A 24,319-nucleotide genomic window follows, 5' to 3' on the forward strand; every position below is an offset into this window, starting at 1 on the left:
ACATGAAGCAGACTAGTTTGACTAGAATATACAATTCATAAAAAAAGAGAAGTGTCAAAGAAGTCTGGAAAGAGGCTGGGAGTTGGGGTGAAGTTGTTATATCGTGAAATAACTGACATAAAAATTAAAGACATCAGTAAAAACAGTTTTGTTTTTAAGATTGGCAGAAGTCAGATTGTAAAGGATTCACTTAACTTTTCTAAGTCTTTGTTTCCTTCCCTAAAAATTGAGGATAATGCTGCCTGCATTGGGGATTGTTATAATGACCAAATAAGACAAAAGGGTACAAAGTCTTGTAATAGTAGTATAAATACTAGAAAATCGACCTCGCACCAGATGGGTACAAATGAGAAGTTGGTGTTGTTTATGTTTTCTGTTAAATACTGAACATTACCAGCCCCTCTAACCAAGGTTTATTAATCAGCTAACGTCAAACAGTCTGTGCAACATTATCTGCTTTAACATGCACATAAGTGCTGAGGGTTTGCTATAGTTTTTGATGACTAAACTCTTTTGGGGTTATTTAGGGAAGGCCTTACCTAGGCTTGAAATGGAAAGGAATAGACTACTTTTCACTTAAACAGTAAGTCTGATTTCCCTTTCAAAAGAACTCTGTGTGTGTGTGTGTGTGTGTGTGTGTGTGTGTGTGTGTGTGTGTGCGCGCGTGCGCATTTAATGAATGTGTTTGTTTTTAAAGTGTCATGGTTCTTTAATTTTCTTTCTTCCTTTTTTTTTTTATTTTTTGGTAATCAACTTAATAGATGACCTCACAATGGATGGAGGAATGGATGGCAAAACAAAAACATCTTATACATTTTGTCTTTCCTGAGAGTAGTAATTATCTAAATCCAAACTTGAAGTTTGGTATTTGTGTTAATGGTATCTCATTCCTCCTTGTCATCCTAGTTGAAATTGAACCTCATAGGAATCTGACCATTTTTTCTTCTATACTTCACACATACAATCACCTGATTATGTGAATTTTTCCCTCACAGTGTCTGTACATTGTCTCCAGATTAATCTTCCTAGAAAACTGTTTTTGTGTCATGTTACTTAACTAACTGCTCAAGAACTTCATTGATTTCTTATTGCCTTTCAAAACATAGTCCAAACTGGAGGTCCTGGCAATGAAGGCCCTCTACAATGTGTGCTCTTTTGTCTGTTTTTCCAAGTTTTATCTACCACCACCCCTCTGCTTTAGCTATGTTCTGCTCACCAAATCCAAAACACACTTTGCACTATTCTGCCAACTCGCACCTTTGCTTACATTGTTCCCATCACCTGAAATGTCTTCTTTGCTTGTTGAAATCCTACTTATCCTTCAAGCTTTAGTTCAGATGCTACTTGTTGCATGAAACTGATCCCTCCAGCTAGAAATTATCTCTTTATCCTTTGAATTTTTATGGCACTTACTGTCTATGCCAATGAAACACACTGATCATAAATTACCTTGATTTGGTATTCATATTTATTTGGGTATAAAGCTTTCTTCCTTCCCTAAAATCCTACTCTGATGTTTCATTATGGCATATAGATGATCCTGGATTATCAACAACTATGCCAATCTGTTTTCCTGAGGAGCAGCCTAGCAAAGTTCAGAGTGGTTCACCACCATGTTGGCCCCAAGGTGATGAATTGTTTTTCAGCCACAGCAACTACTAAAGACTATAAATACTAAAATAGAGATGTTGTGACCTATATCCATGGAAGAAACACTGACAAAATCACAGATCCTTAAAGAATTGTTTTTCCCACTAGTTAATAAACTCTGGAAATGTTAGGCACTGCCATATATATATGTTGTGTCTAGTACAGTGCCTATTATACTATAGGTACTCAATAAATATTTGCTAAATTAATTAATTAGATTAATTTTATTTTGCTTATAGAATTCTAGGAAAGGAAGATGGACCAACCAAGTGGAAGAAGTTTCATGCAAGTGTTATGTGAAAAATACAGTCCTGAGAATTTTCCCTATCGCCGTGGTCCTGGGATGGGAGTTCATGTTCCGGCCACACCTCAGGGTTCTCCAATGAAAGGTAATTAGAAAATAGAACCAAAAGATTGCTTTGTTTTGCACATACTTTCCTCTGTGCCCAGTCACCTGAGCAAGATGATCTTTTGGAATTGCCAGTAAGTTTCCTCTTTAATGTGTTTCTACTCCCCTGTCTATCTGATAATAATATTTTCAAACTGAATATGAAATTAAGTGCCCTGAAGATGTTTAAGAAGTTATTGTTGCACAAGAATGACCCTTTGAGCCAAATTTTTCTCTTTACCCTGCCTTCCTCCTTTTAATCAACCCACAAATATTTACTCAGTGTTTACTAGGTAGAGCACTAGTACAGATAAGAAGTATAAGACACAGTCTCTGCCTGCAAGGGCCCCTTTCTAGTCAGGGAGAGAGAAAACCATACCTGCATAAAATAATTAGTATGGAAGGTCTCCATTAAAATGTAACCTCTCTGAAAGTAGGGATTTTTTTTTCATTCTTTATACTTGGATCCACAACACCTAGTATAGTGTCTGACATTAGCTAATTGACCACACAAGGAAGTACATGTTGATTGCCCAGCGAGTGGTGTAGTCATTGAGTACACTAGAGGAGTTCAGAAGAAAGCTGGATGATTGAGCTGCTCAGAGGCAGCTTCACACTGAAGGTGGGGGAGAATTCAAAAGAGTAGAGAGAAAAAAGAAAAAGTATGATGTGTGGAGAATGCCACAAACAAAGAAGGATGTCAAGTGAGTATGAACAAAACATATATACCTTTCAATAGGTATAAATAATGAACAATTCCAGAAAATATTTCTGCCTCCCTAGTAATGAAGAACAATATTACTAATGTTTTAAGTTCTCATGTCCAGATATTTAGTGGGTGTTTGGCTATGCATAATTAGAAATTTGGTTAATCTGCATTTCAACCAACCTAGCATTAAGTAGGAAAAAACATTATCTTGACTCCAGAGAAGGAATTTATTCAGATTACATGTTATCTTCTGGTATAGCAGTCTTAAGCCTTTGTGATCCTTCTTGTGACAGAGAAGGGTGGAATATTCTAGTTAGGGATTTCCCAGAAGCATTCCAATTGTGGTATTTTCTCTCACTCTTATCATTAAAAAGTACTAAATTGACAGTTGTGTATAATCTCTAGTCTATATCTATACCCCATCCCTGTGGAATACAGTGCTTAACCATATCCACATCTCTGCCTCCAAAAAGGAGAGGAGGAGTTGATTAAAGATGAGTAGTGAATGAGTGATGAACTTTGCAGATATGCAAAAAGAGATGCAGGAGTAAAAATGGGTCCATTTTTGTTTAAAAGGAGAAAGATGATTTAACTGATGGATTAATGGCATAGGTATAAGAGATGGCATCTCCAAAGGCAGCAATTAGAGAAGATAAAAATGAGATGGGGGAAAGATAATAGTTGGGAAAAATATATGACCCTTTGTAACTGTTTGACCCTGAGCAAGATACATATGCTGTTTGCCTCTGTTTCCTCAGTTGTAAAATGGGGATAATAAGTACTTACCTTGATTAAAGGAGATAATATTTGTAAAGCACTTAATACGTGTCTGACACATAGTGGGACTTAATAAATACTTATTCCTTTCCCCTTCTTCAAACTCTCCACTTCCCCCATAAAAGAAAAGTTTGAAGCTAATGAGGAGTCTGTAGTAATCTGGATATTAATTAGCATATATTTGCCTCTTCATGTGAACTAGCCATGAATTTTTTCTTTCTTGTAGTACATCTGAAATTTAGGGTCTTTCCAGAGGGTAAAGATCAAATAGCTTTTTAAATTGCTTCTGATCTTATACTTATAATTTCCTTCTGGGCCTGGCATATTCCCCTGGGGACCCAACACTTTTTTATCCTTTGACTTCTTGAAGCTTCCAGTACGTGTGTTAATTTCATGCAGTCCGATTTGTATTTGCTGAGGTCTCAGGGATGGGCACATGTAGACAGGAGTTAGGTTGATGTCAAAGGTGTTTTTTTTTTCTTTCCCTCTGATTCAGATCGGCTCAACCTCCCAAGTGTACTGGTGTTGAACAGCTGCGGAATTACCTGTGCAGGAGATGAAAATGAAATTGCTGCCTTCTGTGCCCATGTGTCTGAATTAGATCTTTCTGACAATAAACTTGAAGACTGGCATGAGGTAAAGTTATATAGCTGCATGTTGGTGAAATGCAGCTTGAACCATATTATCATTCTTTACAGTAATGTTTGTGATGTTTCTTTTGGTGACTTCAAAAGAGGTAAATATGTCTGTTTTATTGAATTCTTCTGAATTCTAATTTTCACTTGAGGTTTGTGTTTATTACTTTGTGTCCATCAGGAAAAATAACCACAAAGACTCAGACACGTTCAAACTTCATTTATCTGGCTGTGGTGATTCTTGAATTTTCCTTGTTACTTTCTCCTCTAGGTCAATTCAACTGTTATGTACATATTTTGTTGTTCCTTAATATTTTTGGGGGGGTAAGAAATTTCTAAGTTGTTTTTTGGATTTTTTGCCATTCACTGGTGAAAGCTGTTGATAGGTAATAGGAATAGCCATAGTGATAAAGACATCTCGTGTGCAAAGTGGGACAAATATCTCAAGTTCTATATGGCCATACTGAAAATGGTTTTTTGCATAGAACTATGAGGGGTTATATGAGATAATTTGCTTTTTCCTTTAGTGTGGTCTGCACTGAAATTTTTCTAAAGACCATATCAAAATGTGAAGTTCAAGTTTCACATATTGCGAATGTAAGCTGTATCTTCCTGAAGTTGTGGCCTCTATAAAGCCTAAGAGCAATGTATAATTAGTATTATGTTTAAGTATTATGTTTAATGGTATAGCCTATATTTGTCCTAGTAGAGTTCCTAGTTAGCTTCTATTCCTTCTGTAAGGCAGTTTTCAAATATGTATTTGTTACTGTTTCCCTTAAAGTTGTCATTTTCCAGTTTGTGCTGTTTTTTTCCTTTTATTTATTCTCTTTACTCTCCTATTATCATTTGCCCAAACCTCCTGACCTATTATAGTGCATGCACTAGTTTAGTACGTAGGCCGATGTGGAAGGGGGAATACACAGAGCCAGAAAATGATGACATAGGTTGACTAGAATTAATAGAATCCATTGCCAGGCTGTTGATGACCACTAGTTTACCGTTTCAAACCACTGTGGTTCAGATTTTGTTACAGTCAGACATCTCTGTATGCCAGAGATCTGTAGCCAGAGGTATTCAATAATGCCTTTATTTTAGGAAGCACTCAATATGACAAATTTATCTTAAAAGTAGTTTAGTATCTTACTATACTAAATAAATAGGGCCCTGACTTCATAATCTCAGTGGATTTAAGTAAATATGATCACCTTTCAAATTTAGTATTGCTAACTAGTGGCTGCTGACTGTCTTGAGGGTTAAGAGAATATGGCTGTGAGAGGAATTTTGAAATCCTGTGAAGATGGAAAGACTTCCGCCTCTTTTCTGACACTGCACTCCCCCCATGCCCCAAACAAGAACAGCCCCAAAGGCTGGGCACCACAGCTTAAAGAAATGCATATTCTTTAGTCTTCAACTAGAGGTTATGACCAAGTAGATTTTTGTCCAACCTTTCCCAAGGTGTCTCCTTTTTTTCTCTTTATCAAAACCATTTATGAAAGAAATTAAACCAGGCTGTTGAGGTAAGGGAGCAATTAACCATTCAGTCTGGATAGTGAATAGCTTGGGTATAAGTTACAGATATTATCTCACAAATGTTTCTTCCCACTTTTCTTAAAACTATAGTTTCTCCCTTTGCTGAAACAGAGTGGAGGGTCCCCTATTAAATCATAGAATCAGTGAGTCCTTGAAAGATGTCCTGGCCACCCTATGTGACCATATCTGAGTCATGCCAGGTGGAAGAGAGTCCTGTTTTTAAGTTCCTAGAGATGGAGAGGCCATGTAAAGTTCTAGGTACTTACTCTGGTGTCTGAGAAGGGAAGAGTTCCAGTCTTGGAGTCACAGGGTGTGAGGTGTAGGCCACGTTTTTCCAGTTACTTGGTCTGTGACCTCTGAGATGTCATTTACCTTCTCAGAACCTCACTTTCCTCAGCTCTGATATCCTATGGTTCTGTGCCAAGCTATCAGGAAATTCTTACACTTTCAAGCCCAAAATAATCAATACACTCTGGAAAATTGCATATCCTGAAATTTCTTGTTTACTGAAAATTTAATCAGAAAACCCTTTTTAACTTCAGCTTTTGTTGAGTTTTCCAAAATACATTAGTGTATAATATATAGTAAATGTAGTATTTTCCAAAATACGTTAGGATTAGTAGAATTTAGTAAACTCAGTTTAATATGATTTGGGTATGTTGCAGTACTTCAGGGTCATCATTCCTTAATTCTCATTAAACTTCAGCAGTATTATATAATGGAAGGTTGAGACTAAATTTGTCTGCCCTTAGGATACTACCTAAAAGTTTCTTTTCAGAAAGCAAGCCCCCTATGCAATCAAACTTCTTTATCATTTGCATTTCTCATAAAATAGAATGTAGGAAAATATTTTCATTAGGAGAGTTATTATTTATTTGATTCTTATTCATTGATGTTTTACCATAGCTAACAATTATCATGTTGTAGTTTAATTCAATTTCTTCTACTGTCCACAGCAGAGAGAGAAAGTACAACTGGTCATTACTTTCTCTTTGAAAATCCTTCATATACTTGACCATTACTGTTTATTTGGTTAAAGCTTGGGGCTAATGAAGCTAAAAGCATAGGCTTGATTTGTCTGTGGACCAGTTTGCTTTGCTGAACTTCATAACCATATACTGAACCAGATTTTTCACAGATGCGTGCTGCACATCACTATGGGGACTGCAGAATACAGACTAATAGTACAGTTCTGCCCCCATAGATAAAACAACTTAAATTCATACATTCATTGTTGATAGTAGGTTCACATTGGAATCTCCTTAGTTTTCTATTCTTCTTTTTCAGTAATTCCAATTTATTTGTGTTTTCTTGATGGGAGTCCCCTGTCCCAGTCACTTAAACATCTTTTTGCTCTCCTCTAAATACTCCAAAGTTGTCCACAGTTCTTAGGCCAAGGAGCCCATAACTGGACATTCATTATACTTCAGGTCTTGAATGGAAAGTGAAGATGACCTAATTTCTGGCATCCTATATTGTGTATATGTGTGGTACATGTTGTGTATGTGTGTGGTTGTATACGTGTCTATGTCTTTGTATGTTTGTGTATGTGTGTATTTGTGAATATGTCTGGATTATGGGTGTGTGCGCATGTGTGTAGACATCTGTCTGTGTATGTGTGTGTGGGTGCGTTTAGAAACTCGCACACCGTGATTCGTAGCACTCTCCATCACATTTTGCCAATGGCAGTACTTCTCATACTTTCCCTTTTCTAAGCATCTTGTTCTGTAGTTGTCTTCATTGAGGTGATTCCTTACCACTTCTCCAGTTTGCTTTGGCTATTTAAATCCTATCCCCCAAGTTGCTAGCTAAATTGCTAAATTGGTGAGCATGCTTTCTATGTCATTGTCTAGTGATGGATGGTTTTTTAAAAATGAGTTAATGTTTGGGACAATTTGGGACCTCTCTCTTTTAAAAAATCTTTCCAGATGACACTGAGTTATAAATAATTCCTGGCTTACCTGTCAGCCAGTTGTGATCTCACAAAGTGGTTGACAAAAAACCTTTAATAAACTTTTAATTTGACATTTTGTTTTTAAATATACAGAGAGAATTATATACACCTGCTTCTTGCCCTCTAGGAGCTTATTTAAATGTTCTAAATTAGAATGTTCCTTTCTGTTGATGAATATATTAAGCAGGAGAATAAAAAATTTTGCTAAAGGCAAAATAAATAATTCTTTTTGCTTCTCCTTGATGAGTTGTGTTACTCTGTAATAGAAAGAGATTAGCACCTTTTTGTGGGATTTAACAAAACTATACTTTGCATACTGTTAGGAAGCAGTATGAAATGAGACTCAATGGAGCAAATAGCCCTTGCTTGATAATACACTCCTAGAAGCTGACTTAAGTATTTATGGGTTTGATTACAATCTGATATGCTTCTCCTTTTTTCCTCCCTAGGTCAGTAAAATTGTGTCAAATGTTCCTCACTTGGAGTTTCTAAACCTGAGTTCCAACCCTCTGAATTTGTCAGTTTTAGAGAGAACATGTGCCGGGTCCTTTTCTGGGGTTAGAAAACTCGTCCTCAACAACAGCAAAGCTTCTTGGGAGACAGTCCACATGCTACTGCAGGAGTTACCAGAGTAAGCAAGAGCCCATGGCACAGAGGAGAGGGAGGCCGAGGGTCACCTGATGTCATCTTTGTTAGTGCTTCTAGCCTGTTGTTGCTCTCCTAGTTTCCACACTACCATTACTGCAGTTTGAGCGGAGAATGAGCTTAAAATAATGAACTTCCAAGATTGGTTGGTAGGGTTAGGATGATCCAGCAGTACTTGCTTTAGAATTCTTTATGGTATTTGGTGGTGCCAGGACATCAGAGAGATTATTGTTTGGATGGAATTTACAAAGACTTTTAAGAGGAGTGTTTCTCACTACTGAATCACCGATACCCACTGAATTTTTCTTGCAGGGTGAAGGTTGGGTGGTAAGAACAGGGACAGGGGAGGATCAAGAAGGAACCATAGTTCCTTTAAGGCATGTTAAGGTTATCTGGTGTAATGAAAATCTTTGTGCTGTTTCTAATGGAGGTGATGCTTTGAACAGTCCAAAGATGAACTTATTGATGCTGTTTATCAAAACTTGGCTAGTTAGTAAACTGTACATGAAAAATATGTATGTACAGCTGTTCAGACTCAAGTCTTTTTAAATGTTTATGAAACTGTGTTGTTTTAATTGTTTAAACACATCAAAATTATCATGTCCTTGTAATGTCCTCCCTGACACCCTGACGCTTACACAATTTTATTTCCTACTCTCCCGTTTTAATTTGTTTGGTTTTCTCTGTCCTTTGCATGCATTATTCCTTATGACCTTCTTCTTTGATTTTGCTCATGCTTACCAGATAATAGCCTCCCTCCTTGCCATTCCATCTCCAAATCCTATCTATTTCTTCAAGACAGCTCATGGCTCACCTTTCTGAATCTGCCCTTGACTACTGCTGTCCTCACTGATCTCATACTTTTCTAAACTGCTATTGCACTAACAGTTTGCATTGCACAATTTGCTTTTGAATTTTATGTTGTCTTATATTGTTTGCATGTATTTCACGTGAGTTAGGTTTGTCCTTTCAGATAGATTATGAGACATTAGGGTGGAGGAGCCATGCCTTATACATCTTGTGTCTTTTATAACTCTTGACGAGGTTCCTTTCTTAGAGTAGGCACTCAATCAATATTTGGTATAAATAAATAAATGGAAAAGTATGTGCCCTATCTCATCTATATATGGTTTATTAGACTTTCTTTTAAATGTGAAATGAGAACATCTCTATTTCTTTCTATGCAGGTTGGAGGAGCTCTTTCTGTGCCTTAATGACTATGAAACAGTGTCTTGTTCTTCTATTTGCTGTCAATCTCTTAAGCTACTCCATATCACAGATAATAACCTTCAGGACTGGACTGAAATTAGAAAGTTAGGAGTTATGTTTCCTTCACTGGATACCCTCATCCTGGCCAACAATCACCTGAATGCCATTGAGGAGCCTGATGATTCCTTGGCAAGGTTGTTTCCCAATCTGCGCTCCATCAGCCTTCACAAGTCAGGTGGGGACTAAAGCCACAAAATTCTTTCCATTCCCCATGCAAATTGATCTGAGCTTGTGCATGAATGAAAAAGAAAGTTTATGTTTTTCAGTCATATTCATCCCTTCTTTTGGTATTAATTTTCAGCTGTGATGATTCGTTCCCTGATGACATGTACTTATATTTAATGCATTCTTTTCTTTTCCAGAAGAGCTTTGATGTTATATAAATATTGAGAGGTATAACAATACATAGATATTAATTTATGATTTGTATTTAAAGTGATCATGATATGAAAATTCTCCACCAAAGTCCTCTTCTCATGCCTTATTATGGCATCCAGGGGACCACAGATTCTAGAAAACTGTTAACAGACCCTACCAGGATGGAAAAATTAAATACATGTCATTTGTCTGTGAACAAACCTAAGTTCCGGGAGGTTCACCACCAGGCAGCCACAGTGTGATGAATTTTTCAGCCACAATTACTTTTAAAAGACCATCTGTGAACTTGTAGAGGGCTTGTTAATTACATCAATAGCGGGAGGACCACCACTGATAAAATCACAGGTCATTGAAGAAGCTATGAAAATATGGAAACAAATGAATGAACTAAATAACAAAAGACAGAGATTAGTTAGAGCATAAGGATATATTAGCTGGAAAATTCCATTTGGACTTCAGTTTTCGAAACCTGCTGCTGACTTTCCTGCCCCCTTTTAATTCCTGTGGTTTTTTCCCTAGTATACATTACTATATAATTAGCTTCTTCTTAATCCCACCCTTCATTGGGTTAAAGATTTTTTAGCATATTTATTGAAACAACTTCACCAAAATTTTCGTTCATGCGTCGTTGTGGTGTGGAAGCGCCCATGGATTCTCAGTAGTTAGACCAATGGAATGTAAGGTCTAGAAAATCTTACCAAGCTAGAAAGGCATTAATTCTGTTTCTGATAATAGATTATATGCCTTCTATCTAAGAACCAACCAGCCTAAGGTCAGAGATGGTTGTCATCAGGTTGGTTTGCAGGGTGAAGATTTTGTTGGTCACAGCAACTTAGGAGTTATCTACTAAGTCATGGGAGGAATTGGAATCCGTATCCAAGGAGAAGTACCACAAAAATGTAACTATAGGTCCTTCATGTACTGAAATAACTACAAAACTAAAAATAGTATTCACTTAGAACTGAAAGTTATGGAAATGATTTACATGACAATAGAAATTATGGAGAGGGAGATAAATTAGAAAAGATAGTTTTCACCCTAGGGAAGCTGATTATTTCTTCAGATACACATCTTTTGAACTGTTTTCTTTTTCAGAAAATAGATTTCTGTTGATACCTTGATTTTCCATTGCCTAGATTTCCCCTTGTATTCATCCCCCTCTTCACTCAGAGAGCTATCCCTTAAAATCAGCAACTCTTTTGAAATATAAAAAGAGGAAGAAGAGAAAAAATACAGCAAAAATGATCAGTACATCCAAAAAAAGAAAAAGCCTGGCTGTGTGCCAATTTATGGGCTTAATTTACCTGACTGTACAGGTTTTGGGGTTGAGAGATGAATTACTAAAAAATATATGTATTTTTCACCTTAAGGAAGCTGATTACTTTTCAAATATGCATCCCTTGAGTTAACTGTTTTCTTCCTTCTCCTAGATACAGAGGCCATCCTGGAGCTAGGAGGACAGTTATGATTGGGTGTATTTATGAAGCAAATTACTTCCCTACCTTTAACCTTGCTGAAGGTTGACAGAAGCAGGAGGGGACTGAGGTCTTTGTCACATGGACCCTTGACTAGATCTGTTGTTATAGAGATGCTTTTCTGGCCTGAGCCAAATATTGACCAGGATGGTATATTTGCTGCTAACAAAAGGAGGGATTTCATCTTGGGACTGAAAAATCTATTCTTAACTTGCTGCAGTGTACTTAGGGATTTCAGTTTATATCTATCAGATCATTTATTTTGAAAATACCACATATCTTCTGTCCCCAAAGGTCATGGTTTTGTGGTGTTTATCGAAATTCTTTGATTGTTATTTAAATTTGTTTTTATCCGTCCCACCACAATAGCAACAATAAAATTCTGGTATGGGTAATGAGATATCTGTTGAATAAAGACTCAAATGATCCAAATTATTATTTTTCCAATAAACAAGAAAAATAATTGGTTTTGGCTGCATTGATCTCCCCGTATTTCAGAATTCATCACCTAGAGCTAGGTGAAAAATTGAATATGACTCAACACTTTTCAAAAATTGTATCCCTCTGTTTGGCTCAGTAGGTGAAAAGAGTCAGTGACACTTGCTGCAGAGTATAGTGGAGAAATGTCTCTGCTCCAAACTGCCAGTAGGTATCTAAGCAGCGTCAATGAAGAATCATTGGATAAATGAACATTGTAGAATGAAACTGCCCAGCCCTCCACCCCCAGCCTAACTGCTGACAACTTGTGGGTCAAAGTGTAACTGCTGTTGGGAGAATATAAGGAGGCTAATATTGTGACTTATTTCACTTTGTTGCCTCAATATAGCTTAAAGTTTGCAAAGCACTTTCCCCACAGCACTCCTGTGAAGGAGCTAATGTATATATATATATATGATCATACTCAATTAGAGCAGGAAACAGATGTTCTGAGCTGTGGCATGAGTTGCCGAAAGTCACCAAGCTCATGAGTGAGTGAGCCAGGATTCAAACTCAGGTCTCCTGATCCCAAGGCCAAAGCTGTTTCCATTACACCATGCTGGCTTTTTATCCTTGACTAATGAGATTTTAGGCTCCTTAGCTAGTGTACAGGCCTATGTTTCCATTTAAAAAATCATGTTACTTATTTTAATCAATTTAATCCACTTTTTACTTTTTCTTTTAATCTTGTAAATTCATTGTGTGCTCTTGTTTTTACTTAAAGAAAGCTTTTCTCAAAGCAGGTCTGCATTCCTGGGAAGATATTGACAAACTAAATTCATTCCCCAAACTTGAAGAAGTAAGATTGCTAGGGATACCTCTTCTGCAGCCATACACCACTGAAGAGCGCAGGAAATTGGTAATAGCCAGGTCTGTTTTTGTTGATTCTTCTCTCCTATCATGTGAGTGTGACTGGGCTTTCCTTAAGGCACAAGGCTACTGTTTGGGCATAGTGACGGGAAGAAACATACCAGTGAGTGTACCTATAGCAGTACCTATGTGCAGTAGCCACTTCTGGAAGTAGCTTCCTTCTGGAGCACTAAGATTTTGAAGGAAGGGAGAAGTAGTTGGGAAGAAAAAGCAAAAATTGTCAGCCCAATAAGAGCCACAGAATCAAAAGAATTTATTGTCTTGGGGGTGATGAGGAGGTAGGAGGGGAACATATAGATGGCACAGTGGATAGAGCCACTGGATCTGAAGTCAGGGATACCTGAGTTCAAATCCAACCTTAGACACTTCCCTGGCTTTGTGACCTTGGGCAAGTTACTTCACCTCTTTTTGCCTCAGTTTCTCAAATGTAAAATAGGGTTAATCACAACACTTAACATTCCAGAGATGTTGTGAGGATCAAAGGAGATAATAATTGTTAAGTGTTTAGTACAGTGCCTGGTACATAGCACTACAAAAATGTTATTATTATTTTATCTGTTAATAATTGGAAAATTTGGAATGCTATTTTAGGGCATATAGGAAAGTGAAATTTATTGAGAATTCTCTTCTGTTTAAATCAACCATATTTTCCATGCCAGTGTAAATGATCACTTGGAATATGTTATAATCAGTTTTTTTAAAAAAATTAAATCATAAATTGGTTTAGCTTATATTCCCAGCTTCCTCTTCCCAAGTTTCCTACATCCTCTGCCTCTGACAGGCCCTAAAGTAACTCATCACCGTGTAGTATGTTTCTTTAGCTGAAGATGAGATTCTGGAGGAGTCATGGAGAAAACTCTGGTTTTGATTTCTTTAGTAAAACATATAGTAAGTGGTTTTGGAAAGCTTTAGATATAATGTATGTCCTAAAAGGAACAGCCTCTCTAACAATGAATCAGTCTGAACTAAAATACCTAGGCAGCCACTTTGCTACTTCAATGTAGATTAATTTGGGGCAGCGAGAACCCTGGAGTCAGGAGGACCTGAGTTGAAATCCGGCCTCAGACACTTGACACTAGCTGTGTGACTCTGGGCAAGTCACTTAACCCCATTGCCTGGCAAAAACAAAACAAAAAAATAAAAATAAAGTAGATTAATTTGCATATAATATCTTACTCAAAAAATAAGTCTCTGTGTACTTTCAAAGGAAGCATTCTCTGCAGGTCATTTGATTTACATGGTTGTTTTGCCAGCATTATTATTTTCTAATGTCTGAACTCTCTAGCTTGTAAGTATTTATTCCTCTTCATAACTGTTTCTGCTGAAGGTAAGGTATGCCCCACAAAAGGATTCCCATAGCTAGAACGTCAGCTTCAGAATGCTCAACTTTTGCTTCTCTTTTCCTATCACATTATTTACCTCTTCTTTAAATCTTCATTTTATGTCAGTATCGCTCTTATTAGGATGACCCAGGATTTACTTTACTTGGAGATGTTAAGTCTCAATCCTAAACCAGAGGATCTTCCATTGGTCAGGCTGAATTAATACTTTCAGTTTTTCAAAGTGTCTTTATTTTGGCTTTAACTTACAGATTGCCATCGGTTTCCAAACTTAATGGCAGTGTTGTTACTGATGGAGAGCGAGAAGACTCTGAGAGGTTTTTCATTCGTTATTATGTGGATGTGCCCCAGGAGGAAGTACCATGCAGGTAAAAATTCCTGAACAGTTCATCAAGACTGTTTAGAAATCGATTTATCTGGATTAAAAAGTACTTATGTTTTAGGTCATCAACTTCAGTGATTTAGACAACTTGCTTTTTTAGAGTATTTAGCTTATTCAAAGCCCAGTTATGCCTTTCTGTGCAATTGTTGGTATTGTCTTAAGTTTAGAGATGAGAAGATTCAAAAGTTTTTCAAGACTGCCTGCACATTAGACAGAGAAAGATAGATAATAGGAGATATATATGAGACAAATACGAGAACCAGAGAGAACATGAGGATAGAAGTTAGCTACTTCCTCTACTCTAGGACAGCACACTTGCTCATACTTATCTTGTGTGAGAAGAAGCATGATAGAGAGAGCTGAACTTGAAGTTAGGAAACCTGGGTTTGCAGCCCAGTTCTGACTTAACCAGCTTTGTGACACCTGGCAAGTCACAAGTCTTTTGTCTATAAAATGGGAATAATAATTCTTCCCTGCCTGCCTCAAGGCTGTTGAGAGAAGAGTGCTTTGTAAGCCTTGAGTGGCCATGTACACGTATTTGTATCTGGCCATTTCTGTGCTCCTTATTCCCAGATTCATACCACTGATTCTTTTTGATCCTCTTCTTCAGTAGGTCATTTCTTTTTACACATACTCTACAAGTTAACCTATCATTTCATATTGTAGACTTGAACAGTAAAAATGATGAAGGGGATGGGAAATAGGTCTCTGAAGAATTGTTAGAGTTGGCATTTTTGAGGTTTCAAAGAAAGCCAAGGGGGGAATGATTAACAATTTTGGTTTCTAAAGAGTTGTTACAGAAATTTTGAGGTTCCTTTGAAATATCTCTGAAGCCTTAGAGCCTGAAAGGTTTAAACAGTGTATAGTTTAAAAACCTTTAAAATATTGGATTTTGTTTTTGCTTTTGAAGCTTGATGTACAAGAAACATAAGTTTTCAGGGTAGTGATTATCATTGCATTTTTTGGCATGACTCTGGTGTTTTCATGGGAGATGACAAGATTCTGACTTTGAAAATACCAGATGATACAGGTGTCATTCAGCAAACATTTATTAAGCACTTCTTATGCGCCAGGCATTGTGCTATGCACTGGGCTTACAAGGAAAGGCAAGAGATAATCCCTGCCTTCAAGGAGTTTACAATCTAATGAGGGAAACAACAAGCAAACACTATTTACAAAGAAGATAAATACAGGATAAATTAGAGATAAACAAAAGAGGGAAGCCACTAGAAAAAAGGGATCAGGAAATGCTTCCTGTAGAAGGTAGGATTTTAGCTGGAACTTGAGGAAAGCCAGAAGGCAGAAATGAGGAGGGAAAACATTCCAGGTATTGGGGGGAGGAGAGGCAGGGGTGGGAATAGGCAGATAAAATGCCCAGAGCTGAGAGATAGAGTATCTTGTGGGAGGAACAGCCAGGAGGCCAGTGTCACTAGATCACAAGGTACATAGGGGCTGACTTTCTGTCAGTGGGATAACAAAAGAAGATCATTCTCTGTCCCCTTATACAGTGGACCTTTCATTATAGAATATTTTAGCAGCATTGAAATTAGCTATGGTTTCACTTAAGTGGTGGCCAAATTTGGCCCTTTCGTTTTGGCATTACAAAGAGTGATAAATAAAAGAATAGAAAAGTGTAAGTGGCCTTAAGATGCACTGATCAGGTATTAGGAAGAGGGATGATAGCATGGTATCTTTCCTTTCCTTGCTATCCATGGATCTCCTTTACCAACTACTTACTCATTTCCTCTCTGAAACAAAAAACGTTATTGAGTAGGAAAATCATAGTAAATATCAGAGTGAACAGTTAGTATTCAGTAAGAAAATGTGTATTCAAGAGTGACATTTTATTGTTAATACCTTGAACTTGTTGGTTTTAAGACAACATTGTGCCTTAAAGAATGTTGAATTTTGAATTAGGTTCAAATCCCAGTTTTGATACCTCACTACCAGTATAACCTTTAGTAATGTCCTCTCTGGATGTCAGCTTCCTCACCTGTAAAATGAGGAATATAAGGTCCCTTCCAGCTCTTAAGTTTATAGTTCTATGATCTTTTTCATTTAGGCACAGAATTTGTCTTCTCTAAGCCTGAAGGATGAAAAGCTGAACTAATTTACCCATTAACTCTTACTTGGTTTAAAGATGCTGCATCTGCTTTCCGTTTGCTGTTTGGTTCCCTGAACTATTCATCTTCTTTCATTCTTCTTTACAGAAGGTCATTTCTGACCTGTAAAACACAATATGGTTCTTCCTATCTAAAGCATAACTTTTTTTAATTGTAAAGAAAATAAAAATAACTGATATTATGTAGCACTTTAAAGTTTGCATTAAGCCTCCCAACAACCCAGTGATGTAAGTACCAAAGGTACTGTTATCCCCATTTTACAGATGAAGAAATAGGCTTACAGAGGGTAAGTAACTTGCTCATGGTCTTAAGCATCAGAGACAAGATTTAACTCAGGCTTTCTTGATTCTAAGGCCAGCAGTTTATTCATTGTTATCTTGAGGGTATATACATGTTTTCGATCATTTGAATGTCTTTATGATAGCAAAATTTCTTTATAAACAAGCTAGATTATTTAGTGACATCTGTTTTCAAATATAGAGTTACTTAGTAACATATGAATTTACAGGTGATCCAGAGATTTTCATATAGTATTTTTCTGCCCCAGAAAGCTGTGCAGGTTCTGGCTACGTGTAGCCTTTGAATTCATGTGATGAACAGCATGAAATGTTTAATGGGATGAGGGACAAATGAAGCAACAAGGAGTTTTTGTAACTTCTTACAGGTGACCAGTTAATATTTTTTCTACTCTTTACTGGTCAGGAGAGTTGAAAGTTCAGTCTTTGTAACATAGCCAACTGGTAATAATGATCTTACACTCATAGTTTCAGGATAACTAAGCAATCTACCATCTGTTTTGTGTTGTCTGTTTACTGTGTAAGGCAACAGATGATGAGAAATCTCTATCCCCTGTTTCTTGGCCTTTCAACAGTGTGGAATCCACCTTCCCAATCAATGAGCTCTTTATTTAAATGCATTCAGCTGTGTGCTGTCTCTTAGAGACGGTGCAGCCATTAAAGTCTGTTTTTTCCAGTCCAGAGAACTGTTAATGTTGTTTCGGAATATGTTCAGCCTGTGCTGCAGGTGGCTGGAAAGGTGTTCCCTTTAGTCATATTTCAGTTCCTGACTCATATTTTCATTAGGAGAGCTTTCAGGAAATGTTAACTTTAGGCTCTAGTTGAGATTCAAAGGACAACTAACAGAACTGACATTCGTGTTGGAAACATTTTTTAAGTCTGCTGACACAATCTGATAAGGAGTTGTAGGTCTGTGAGGCAGCAAAAAGAGCATCTTCCTGATTTAGACTTCACTTCCCTAGCAGTTCGTAGAAGCTGTGCAAGGGGTTTGCTCTTGCAGGAGAGCTGTGAGGAATCCCATATGCCAAATACAATCTTGTTTTCTTTCAGGACTACTCATAATCTGCTGTAGTACATGGTATTAAATTATTTAGGAGATATTGGAATATGGGAACTTGTTTAGTTCTTTAATTACTTTTCATTTCAAAACTTTTTTCTTCTTTTTTTGTTTTGTTTTGGTTTTTTTGCTTCATCTAATCTTAAGTAAAATGTGGTGGCTAAGGTCCACCGTCTACCACTATGTTTTTCAGTTAATTACAGCAAATTGCTTTGGAACAGTTCTTAAGACTTTGAACTTGCTCCCTGCAGAGGTGTAGATCACAATTCACCCACAACTTCTTGTCCTGTGCAGCTCTTGTCCATGTCATAAGTTCTCTGCAGAGGGGACTTCCTCTATACCTCTTGGGTTGTACATCATTTATTCTTTATTCTCACTACCTGATCAGTCTACCTTAGTAAGAGCTTTAAAAAGAAGAATACAGTCCCTCTTCTTGATGATGTGGGTGGGGAAGATAACCCAGTCAGTAGCTAAGTTTCAAGATTCATTTGTAAACTTTTGGTAAATGCGGGAATATAAGTGGGAGTGGGACTTAATCTTCTAAAGCAATATTACAGAAAGGGATGGAAGGAATCAGGCAGACCTGGATTCAAGCCTGGCCTCAGAGATAGACTTGCTGTGAACTAGGCAAGTCCCTTTACTGCTTAGGGCCCATGCAGTTTTCTAATACTAGAAGTTGCAAAGCACTTTGCCAAACTACGTTGGTTAAAAGGAATTTACTAAATGAATGACAGACTAAAAAAAAACAAACTTTAAAAATTCAGGAACTGAAACATCACAGAATTTGAAGTAAAACAAGTTGTGAGGTTATCTCTTTTGATAGGACAGAATAGAACTTTTGGTCTCCCTAGGAGTATATAGTTTCTTTTGAGGAAAAATGATTCTGGCACGTGAATATGTATCATCTACATTTTTATTGTTTTGGTCCCCCTTCCTCAGTTGTCCATAACTTGGCCTATATCACATTGCCTATGGTGACTCACTTTTTGTTTTATTTTCTATTTTTCATCTCTCCTTATCCTTTGATAGACTGGATTGAGTACTTAATGAGTACATAATTCTCTTCTTTCATGCAATTAAAATGGGCTTTCCTTTGGGGAAATGATGTATCATGTATTGTGTGTTTTATGGGCTAATAGGTTTATTGACTTAAGGAGTCTTTAAAAGTTTTTCCAGACTTTACATCCCAGCAGGAATAAATAAAACCAAAAAAGATAGGATGCAGTTGACTGATAGGCAGAGGAAGAGAGAAGAGCATTATCAGTGAAGGATATAAGTGCCAGAACCAGGTTGCTTTGAAGGCTTTTCTTTTGCTACTATATACCCCTTAGCCTCTTTGTTTCTTTATGCCCCTCTAAGAAATCTTTAGATCCTGACTTGGGAAATCCCTGGGCCTGGAATCAAAGTAGGTTATGGTTTTTGAGACATGTTCATTTTAATTGCTGATGGTAAAACTCTGCAAATATGAAAAATATTTCTTCTCATAAAATAAATGGTCTTCTAAATAGACCTGATTGTATCTAATGTTACTGTGTAGGGCAGTGGCCTTTCTTTGGCCCCTCCTCTCTGAAAAAGGCTCATTTTGTCTAGGATGCTGGAGAAATCCTAATTCACTCTGTCCTTACCTCCTCCTCCTCCTTACAGACAGAGGACCTGCTGTTGTACAGGAGCATTCCTCCATTTGACGTGAGTCTCCTGGGCTTCTCCACATGGCCATGCTCTGTCATCCCCAGACAGGGGCAGTAACACAGCACTGCTCACATTAAGCTGTGAGTTGGATGAGAAACAAAAGGGGCATTCTCCAAAGTGTACAGTGGAGAGCTTCTGAAATGTTAGCTCTTCCCTGAAGCTTAGGGTCTTTGTCATTTCAATTACCTCGTGCTTTGTTTTGACTTCTTGCCACTTTCCCAGCCTAGCAAAAAATGTGCTACCTCCCCTCTCTTGATCGGAGATGTATACCTATGTCTGTATGTGCTGGTGAGGAAATCTCCAAGAGGACCAACCCTCCAGAATCATGATCTTGGGGTAATTATCTTTTGTGTCTGAACTTTTTAACTTGAAAATTTTGAAATGCATTGCTTTACTGCCCATCTGACTGATAGCACATACTCTGCCCTCTTTAATGGGAAGGGGAGAAAGAATCAGATATTTAGCCCCACAAGGAATATTTTATGGCCTTTTATCTAAAGGTCTAGGTATTCTTAATAACAATCTTGGGGGAAAAAAAAAGAGGAAAAAACTCTTTTACTCCTTAAAAAGTCTTTATTAGTCCATAAGCTAGCGTTCCTATATTCTTTGTCCAACTTTGGGTGTCAGTGGTATTCAATGATTCTGACCATCAGAAGCCTGAAGAGACATTAATGCCGTAAGACATATCCTCAATTTTTCTTAAAACTATGGCTTTCTCAGAACGATTATTCTTTAAATTTATTATAGATCCTGGGCCTGTAAGTTTGTGCTAATTTATATGGCTGGTGAATAGGGATTGTTTCATTCTTTGTTCTTTTGTCCCCAGTGCCAAACATAGTGTTTGGCACATAGTAGGTGCTTAATAAATGCTTGTTGGTTGATTGATTGGCTGACTTGTTTTTGGACTGATTGTTAGTCTTTGAGGAATTCTCTTGAACCTGTTAAATAGAAAGTCTTTTTAATAAGAACCTGTGATTTCCTCAGTGTGGTGACCTCCCAATGTGAAAACTCCCTGCACTGATGCAGCTTAACAACTCATCTGTAACTTCTAGTTAGAGAGAAGTGCCTCAGACCCTGAGAAAGTTAATGGCTTGCTCATAGTCACACAGCCAGTATATGTCAGAGGCAGGACTTGAACCCATGTCTTCTTGACTTTTAGTTTGGCCTTTGTCCATTACCCCATGCTGCCTGTCAAGTTGAGAGTGTTGCTCTAAATTTTACCAAGTAAAGAATCTGAGACACCAAGAGACTGTGATTGCCCAAGACCAATAGGAGTCTTTGCCGAAACTAGAAGTAAAATTCATACCTCCTAATTCCTAGTCTGTAATTTTATACTTGGATGTCAGACCATTACTTCAGTCTCAAATTGTCCAAAGCAAAACTTAACACTTTCCCTGCCACATCTCTCATAATTTACCTGCTTCTTTCAGTGGAACCACCATGTTTCTGATCATCCAAGCTTGATGAAATTTGAGTCACTTTTGCCTTTTCTAGTCAGTCACCAAATCCTGTTGATTTTTCTTTTAATTTTGTATCTGTCCCTTTCCTTCCACTTCAGCACCTTAGTCCTGACCCTAATCACTTTATTCCTGGATTATTTATTGCAGTGCATCCTATCTGACTTCCTGATACTACTCTTATCCATCCTCCCAACCCCTCCAACCCTGCCCCACCCCACCCACATACACATTAATCAATCTTATTGCTGCCAGTTTTTCTTAACATTTCATGTTACTTCTCTGTTAAAAAGTCTATAATGGTTCCCTGTTTCCTACTCCTTCAGAGTCTGGACTGGACCACTCTGTCTTAAGTTAGATGCCTTTTTCTCCAACAAATGCCTTGTTTTATAAGATTTCAGACCTTATTGTCCTTCAAAAATTAAGCCTATTTGGATCTCTGTGCTTTTGCTCCTGATGACCTGCCCTGTCTTCTCCCCCTCGACCTATCAAAAATCTACCCATCCTTTAAAAACCAGCTTCACTTTTTTTCATGAAGCCTTACCTGACTACTGCATTTTCATCAATATCACTTTCAGTCAATCCACTGGTAGATGTTTACAGGGTGACTGTTATATGCAAGGTAAGCATATAAGCTAAGAACTGAGTGGGGATATAAAAAAAAAAGTTGTAAGACAGAATTCCTCCCCTCAAGGAGTATTCAGTCTAATTGGAAAAATAAGGCTGTATGCACATGAACACATAACAAAGAAGATAAGGAAGAAAATAAGTATCACATTAGTGATACATATGGATAGTAGGTTTTATAGGAATTTAAGAGAAAGGAGAGTTTATTTTTGGCTTGGGTTGTCAAAAAAAAGCTTTTTAGGACACAGATGTGAAATGAGAGCAAGGGCATTTCAGTCATGGAGAATTGTATGAGAAAGATCAGGTGTGTTTAGGCAATGGTGAGCCCCTACATAAAAGAGAGTCATGATCACTTGCTTTGAAAAGCTGAAAGGTGATTTAAAATTGACACGGTTCTTTGCTTATGGTGTTTTAAGAAGATTGCCCAGAGAATAAAGTACTTTCCAAGTTATTTGTCTTAAGAATTATAGATCAGAATGAGGCAGCTGTAGTACAGTGGAAAAGGCCTAGAGTGAGTCATTTCTAGTCCCATCTTTTTGGGCTTCTGTTTCCTTATTGATAAAAATAAAGGATAGTACTGGATGATGGAAGAAGTGGGCAAAGCTCTGGTTCTGAAGGACCTGAATTCAAATCCCACCTCTGATATTTTGTGTGATCTTGGACAAGTCACAACCCCCCTGTACCTCAGTTTCCTCATTTGTATAATGAGAGAGTTAGTCTTAGATGGTCTCAGAGTTCCCTAGTAGCTCTAGACCTATGATCACTAAGGTTCATTCAAGCTGTAACATTTTATGACTGAGTTAACCTTTGGTTTCTCTGTGTGTTTACCTTTTGCTTTTATGTTTCATCCAAGATTCATCTTCAGATTAAAATGTATGAAAAGGGTAGTTAACATTTTCAGGTACTATGCCAAAGCTTCCTTCATTCAATATCCACGTGCTAAAAAGGCCTGTGTAAGTCCATTGGTAGAGAGGTAGTCAGATTGCTGGTACATGTTGTACAGGTCTCTGTACTGTATATACTGCTGAGGTAGGAGTTAGGTTAGATTACTTTGTGATCTCTTCCAAGCCTGAGATTCTTTGAGTATTAGAAGGGTGGAGCTAGACATCCAAGGAAAGGAAGATTTTTGTAATGCTGACTGCTGTACCTAACAATATGTGATAAGGAAGATAAGAGGACAGAATTTCTCCTGGGCATAGCTTCACTCTTCACATCCCTTTTTGGGGTAAGTCCCGCCTTCAGACCTGCTATACTCATTTCCACATATTTCAGCTGCTTATGATGAAAATATCTCGCAGAACTTAAATATGCTTTCCCCCCCACTGAGTGTCTTTATTTAATTAATTAAGGGAGTTTTCTTCACAAGGCTGCAGCTGGCTTGTGGTTTCCTTTTTCTAGTTTCTGTGCCCTTTTGCTCATGCTGACTTTAGAAGTGTGGGTAGCAGCTGTTGTTTCCCATTCCATGAAGTCAGTTACTACTGGAGGACCACAGTGGAAAGGGGCAAAAACTCTTAGACCACATTCTTCTGAATTATGTACAGCCAGTGCTAAATAATTCTACCTGATGTTTACCAAAAAGGCTATTTTTAGTAGTTCTTTCTTAGTATTATCCTCTGAACTCCACTTGTGATGTTATCCCCCATTTCTGAGGTCAGGCATTAGGTGCAGAGAGATTGACTGGATTGCCCATGGTTAGGTGACAAAGTTAGTGAGATGGATAAAATTGGAATTTAGATGACAGGTTTCTAAGTATTACTTCAGAGGACAGAATCATGTTACCCTTTCTGAGATATGGGGATTATTGATAAGATATTTATTTTGGAGATAAATGCAGTTCCATTTGAATTGAGCTTTAATTAAAAACAAAATATCTGAACTAAAAAACTAAGAGATTGATTCTAAAATTTCTTGTTTGTATTTCTGGACATCCTAGAAAATTTTGGTTTCATTTATGTAAAGGTATGTCCTGCTTTAAGAGAATCCAGTATGTAAAATTTTTAATTTGTGGAATAAGTAAAATGAGAATCACTGTCACAAAATTTTTTGCTATTTTAAAATTCCCTCTAAAATGACAATTGTTCATAAAGTGTTTATGTAACACTTTAATGTTTATAACAGCACTTTGCTCTCAAGAATCCTTTAAGGCAGGTAGTATAGTATTCTTAATCCCTTTCATAGGTGAGGACACTAAAAGTCACAAGATTAAGCACCTTGCCTACATTCACACATCTAATAAGTGCTGGAGCCACAGTTGGAAACCAGGTCTCTTCATTCTGCATCCAGGCCTTTTTGTTGTATTACATTGCCTCTTATAACAGGATTGTCTCTTGCATTTAAAACCTTTCACAATATGGATCCAGCCTACCTTTCCAGACTACCTTGACAACCTAGACAGACTGGCCTGTTTGCTGTCCCTTATTTCTGGAATGAACTCCTTCATCCTTCCTCACTTCTCCCTCTTAGATTACCTAGCTTCCTTCAAAATTCACCTTAGGCATTATCTGCTACATGAGGCCATTCTTGTTTCTTCCTTCCCCCTCCCCAATTACTAGCACCTACCTCCACCCTGAAATTACCTTAATTCTTTATAT

At 37.4% G+C, this 24,319-nt stretch overlaps 1 protein-coding gene across 3 annotated transcripts in view; it reads left to right on the forward strand.

The window, feature by feature from the left end:
- Positions 1–24,319, forward strand: part of TBCEL (tubulin folding cofactor E like) — a 52,313-nt gene that overhangs the window by 22,309 nt on the left and 5,685 nt on the right. The window contains exons 1-7 of one of the 3 annotated variants that reach the window (XM_020984870.2): positions 150–583; positions 1,890–2,039; positions 4,021–4,160; positions 8,093–8,274; positions 9,476–9,732; positions 12,631–12,757; positions 14,349–14,465. In XM_020984870.2, the coding sequence (XP_020840529.1) occupies positions 1,907–2,039; positions 4,021–4,160; positions 8,093–8,274; positions 9,476–9,732; positions 12,631–12,757; positions 14,349–14,465 (956 nt within the window). In that variant the 5' untranslated portion in view covers positions 150–583; positions 1,890–1,906. Of the gene's footprint in view, positions 1–149; positions 584–672; positions 1,628–1,889; positions 2,040–4,020; positions 4,161–8,092; positions 8,275–9,475; positions 9,733–12,630; positions 12,758–14,348; positions 14,466–24,319 lie in introns of those variants that run through there. The other 2 variants (XM_078146902.1, XM_078146901.1) reach the window with 2 other exon arrangements.

Source organism: Phascolarctos cinereus, unplaced genomic scaffold (genome assembly GCF_003287225.1).
Source record: "Phascolarctos cinereus isolate Bilbo 61053 unplaced genomic scaffold, phaCin_HiC Scaffold_726;HRSCAF=1367, whole genome shotgun sequence".
NCBI classification, from domain to species: Eukaryota; Metazoa; Chordata; class Mammalia; order Diprotodontia; family Phascolarctidae; genus Phascolarctos; species Phascolarctos cinereus.